We start from the raw sequence: 5385 nt of genomic DNA on the forward strand, positions 1-5385 counted from the left end.
CCATGGTCATCCTGCACAAACGGACGAGTTTGGCAGGGATGCCAAAACTAGACATAGCTCTATACAGCTAGTCCCTGTAAATGTTGTCATATGCGGCCTTGAAATTGATGGAAAGATGGTGGGTCTCGATTTGCTGTTCTTGGGTTTTTTCCATCTGCCGTAATGTGAATATTTGATCAACTGTGGACTTTCCTGGTCTAAAACCACACTGATAATTACCTATCAGGTTGTTGACGATGGGCTTTAGATATTCACATATTACGGCAGAGAAGATTTTATAGGCGATGTTAAGTAGACTGATTCTTCTATAGTTGGTGCAGTTTATAGGGTCTCTTTTTTTCAGGATCGGGCAAACAATACTGAGGTTGCATTCATCGGGCATGCTTTCTTCCCACCATACCTTACAGATAAGTTGGTGCATGCTCCTAACCAACTTATCTCCAGCTGCTTTAAAGAGCTCGGCATTCAAGCCATCCGCTCCAGCAGCTTAATTAGACTTCAACTTAGATATGGCAATCTTTACTTCGTCTGAGTCGGGAGGACGGGATTGTTGGCTTTCGTCGTCTATATTGAATGGATCATCCTGCCTGACAGCGGAATTCAGTTCTTCGTCGCCGTTATACAGTCTGCAGAAGTGGTCCTTCCATATCCTCAGCATTGACTGCGGTTCCACTATGATGTTTCTACTTTCGTCTTTCCAGCCTTCGGTTCTAGGTTTATGCACCTTTGAATTTCGTTTCATAAAACTTTCGAACCTCATTCCTGCTTTTATACCTCTCAACATTTTCGACCGCACGCTTCTCATGCCCTCTCTTTTTCCTTCTGAGAAGTAAGCGTTCCTCTCGCTCATAGAGCTCATGAGCAGCTCTCGTCCTTTTATGCAGAACCGCTTTGAGTGCCTGTTGTTTGACTGCATTTGCCTGCCGACATTCCTCATCAAACCAGTGGTTCCTTGTTGGTGGTTTCTTGAACCCAGCTTATCAAGCCGGCTCTTTTCTGATTGCATCTTGGCAATGTTGCCACTGGTTTTCGATACATTGTGTTGGCGGCAGAGAACTTCGAGAAAGGTTACTTGTAACTCGGTCAGAAAAGGATTGGCGATCTCCTGCGATTGTAGCCGTTCGAAGTTGTACCTTCTGTCAGCACCTCCCCGTTTTGCCTTGGGTCTGTAAACCCGAAGTGCTACCTTGGCTACAACGTGATAGTTATCCAAAGCGATGTTAGCTCCTCGGAAAGTTCGGGCGCATGTCAGGCTTATATTGCCCTATTTATCCTTGATGGGAATGGTCATGAGGCGCATCCAAATAAGCGCTGTTGGTTTTTGCGGTAGCAGTCATCATAGTTAATATCGCAGTTTTTCATCCTCTTTTTTCCAGGAGCATCCCATCGTATTTCCTGGATGGCGGTGATGTCTGCTTTATAGCAGCTAAAGCCTCCCCTAATTTTTCGGCCGCACGACGTCTGTCAAGGGACTTAACATTTCACGTGCATATCTGAAGTTGGTAGTCCTTAATTCGTTTGCGTAGTTTGTCAACAATAAATATGTCCGTATTCGAGGCTTGCTGGTGCTGCGCAAACTATGAAATTTTTACGTGGCCAGGAAGTCACCCTGACGGCGCAACCCCCAACCCCGAGGGTTAGATCCTTAGTATAACGCCAAGGACGGGGAACCGGATAAAACCGCTCCTGATAGACCTAGCCTCTGAATAAGTTGTATAAGTTGTTCAACTTTACTGGAACTGTAGACGCCACCGTTGATTCCATCTCGGGAATTCCTTCACTGCCGTCTGGATAAGGAGAGGAGCCTTAGTGGAAACAACTCTCCCCCCCCTCCCTCGTTTGCTGCCTCCAACAACTTTCCACTGGGGTTGGAACCTAATCTCTAATTGAGGTACTAAGCACCCGATGTTCACCACGGGGAGGTGAGAGTGTAGGAGTTGATAGACCAAGGTGGTTTTTGAGAAAAACCTGTGGAGGATTGTGTCCTCTTGAATGCATTTGTCTACCATCTTCATTATTATTAATATTATTTATTAACACGTAATTTAAATTACAAGCTAATACAAAAGGTAAGAGCCTAGCTGCGGAGACTATTGGCTCTTTATTTTAATAATATTTATAGAGTTAATTTTAGAGTTTCAATAAATTTATTTACATTTTCGATGTTCTTAGAATTAGGATTTTTTAGTGTATCATAAATTGATAGATTTTTGAAAACAGAGTCCATAATTGGTTTCGAGATTTGGCAATTTTCGAGGATGTGTGAGATATTCAAAGTTGTGTTGCATGTTACACATATCGGGTGGTTGTTTCTGGTGAGTAGATGTTGGTGGGTTGTTGAAATGTGACCGAGTCTGAGGCGTACAAAGTTTGTGATTTTGCGTTTTGGCAGGTTCGTAGGGTATTTAGGTGGAGATTTCGTTGGGTTTACTTTTTTATAATGATGGTGGTAAAGGCTCCATTCAGTTTGTTGCAAAGTTTTCAAGTTTTTATTAATCCGAGTTTTAAGGTCTTGTTTAGTGAATGCATTGAATTGAAATACTGGCGCTTCTTTCGCCGAATTTGCTGCTTTGTCGGCTTCCTCATTGCCACGGATATTTACATGACCAGGGGTCCACATCAGTTTTATTTTCTTTGGCATCATCGCAATCTTGTTTCTTATGGAGGAAATTAGGTCAGTGTTGTTGTTTGGATTATTTATAGCTCTTAAGACAGATATACTGTCTGAGCATATAATAAATTTGCCATTGTTTTCCATAGTTATTTTTAGTGCATGTAGAATTGCAAATGCTTCTGCCGTGAAAATTGATGTAGATTCCGGTAAGGAACCAATGCGTAGAATAAAACCATTTTCTGATGTGACGGCAAACGACGTATGGCTTAGTGATTTGGAACCATCTGTAAAGATGAATTCCCAACCGTCTTTTTTAAGTTCAGATGAGATATCGGAGAACAAAGAGCAGTAAACTGAGTTGCTGGTATTTGCCTTATTGTAGTGGGCCAAATTCATCAAGATGGAATCAGGTTTTATATGCCATGGCGGGTAAGATAAAAGTATTTTTCGTGGTTTTTTAAACTGGAGTTCCATTTCATGAGCTTTATCTATGATTTTGCTTATTGAGGATTGGATACGTTTCTTAGATTTATGTCTGATGGACTGATGGATGTCCTTGTCAATAACTGAGTTTTTTGAAAATATTAACTTCACAACTAACTTTGATATCAATTCTCTATGACGTTCCTCGATTGTTGGTAGTCCTGCTTCCGCAAGTATATTTTTTATAGGTGAAGTAGGGAAAGCGCAAATACTTCTCCGAGCTGCCTGGTGATATGGTGATTTCAAATATTTCAGGGTAGTTTTTGGTGAATTGCCATAAATATATATACCATAATCAATTTTACTTAAAACTATCATTTTTGTTATGTATGATAATGTATTGATATGTACATGACTTTTATTACTTGATAAATACTTAATTATAGCGAGCCTCGCAGCTAGGGATTTTTTTAGGTTTAAACAATGGTCTTTCCAATTAAACTTATTATTAAACGTTAATCCTAGGATACTTAGTGTTTTAACATTTTCAATCTGAACATTATTTATACTTAGGCTAAGCTCAGGGCAATAGAGTTTTCTGCAAATATGAAGTATTTTACATTTTTGTAATGATAGTTTTGCTCCTGAAGCAGAAGACCACTCTAAAATATCATTTACAGCATTATTGAATTGGTCTTTACATATGCTTAAATTATTTGTTTTACTTAATATATAAATGTCGTCTGCATACAAACAGCTGTCAAGAAGTTTGTAGTTACTTAACATGATTGAAATATGATCAAAAGCAATTGTAAATAATACTACAGATAATGGAGATCCTTGTGGGATACCATTATCCAACGAGTATGCGTTGGAAAAAAAATCGTTAACTCTTGTGAAGAATTTTCTATTTGTTAAAAATGATCTAACATAGCCAAAGATTTTCTTTCCAACGTTCCATGTTTTTAACTTACTAAGAACTACATGTAAACCGATTCGATCAAAGGCTTTCTCGAAGTCGAGTGAAAGAACTGAGACATGATTTTTTGAAGATATCGCATTAGAGATGTAATAATCTAAGTGAAGATGTGCATCGACGCATCCTCTGTTTGCCCTAAATGCAACTTGGTTGGGTGATATTAATTTTTTTTCTTCAATGAACCACATGAGGCGTTTTGCTACTATTTTTTCTAAAATCTTTGAGATACAGGATATTAGGGAAATTGGGCGATAGCCATCGATTGAAAATTTGTCTTTGTTGGGCTTAAGTATGGGAAGTAGGGTAGCAGTTTTCCAAATTTGTGGTATTACTGACGTTTCGAGAATATTGTTGTAGAGTAAGATGAGTCTTTGTTTCACATCTGTAGGTAAATTTTTTAGCATAGGATAACTTATCCTGTCTCTACCAGGTGTTGTGCCTTTGGTTTTGCTTAGACATGCCTTAAATTCAATTATTGAGATAGGGAGTTCAATACGTTCAGCAAAGATATTTTTGTTTGGAATGTAGGGGAGATTTATGGTAAATTCATCCTTTTTGGTTTTAAAAAGAGTGGAATAATTTGTATCTTTTGAGTAATCAGACCAGGATTTGGAGAATAAGTTACATATTTCTGCTGGGTCTGTTAGAACTGTATTATCTGAATGGATGGACGATATTGAAAGTGATCTGAGATTACCAGTTAGTCGTCGGATGTTTTGCCAAATTTTTGTGGTGGTAGAATTGGGATTTATGCTGGATGTAAATTCTGTGAACTTTTTTAACTTACTTTGTTTAAGTTCACGTCTGAATTTAGCATTCGCCTTTTTATATACAATTAAATTAGATTGAGAAGGTGACTTTTGGAAGTCTTTCAATGCTTTCATTTTGTCTTTGCGTAATGTAGAGAGAGTTTGATTCCACCATGGGACAGTTCGTTTAAGATTCGGGTTAAATGTTGGGGTTGTTTGGGGTATCGAAACGTTTGCTGCAGTTCTAATTGCTTTTTGGATCAATGCTGCTTCTTTATTAATGTTAGTAGATGGGGGATTTTGAAAGAGATGTTCTTTTACAATTTTTTTGAAAATTGTCCAATTAGAAAAATTAGTTTTAAATTTTGCTATCGGTTTTGATTTCAAAAGATTTATTCCGGGATTGAAATTTGAAATTATTGGAAAATGATCACTGTTATGTAGATCACTTAAGGTTTTCCAAGTGGTATTAAGAAAGAGCCCAGGAGAGCAGCATGTTATATCGATATGGGTCAAAGTGTTATGTGTTGATAAATGAGTTGGTGAACCGTTATTTAAAAGAATTAGGTTTTCGTTAAGAAGAAAATCTTCAAAGATTTCACCCCTTTTGTTTGTGACTG

At 38.2% G+C, this 5385-nt stretch overlaps 1 protein-coding gene across 1 annotated transcript; it reads right to left on the bottom strand.

The window, feature by feature from the left end:
• Window positions 1-2116: 2116 nt before the first annotated feature.
• Window positions 2117-3415, bottom strand: LOC129944068 (uncharacterized). The gene has a single exon (XM_056053227.1). It carries the CDS (start codon window positions 3413-3415, stop codon window positions 2117-2119), a length of 1299 nt encoding a protein of 432 aa, XP_055909202.1.
• Between the last annotated feature and the right edge of the window lie 1970 nt (window positions 3416-5385).

Source organism: Eupeodes corollae, chromosome 2 (genome assembly GCF_945859685.1).
Source record: "Eupeodes corollae chromosome 2, idEupCoro1.1, whole genome shotgun sequence".
Lineage (NCBI taxonomy): Eukaryota > Metazoa > Arthropoda > Insecta > Diptera > Syrphidae > Eupeodes > Eupeodes corollae.

Coding starts and splice junctions, on each gene's coding strand:
- LOC129944068 (XM_056053227.1), bottom strand. CDS start 3,415: ATGATAGTTTTAAGTAAAATTGATTATGGTATATATATTTATGGCAAT.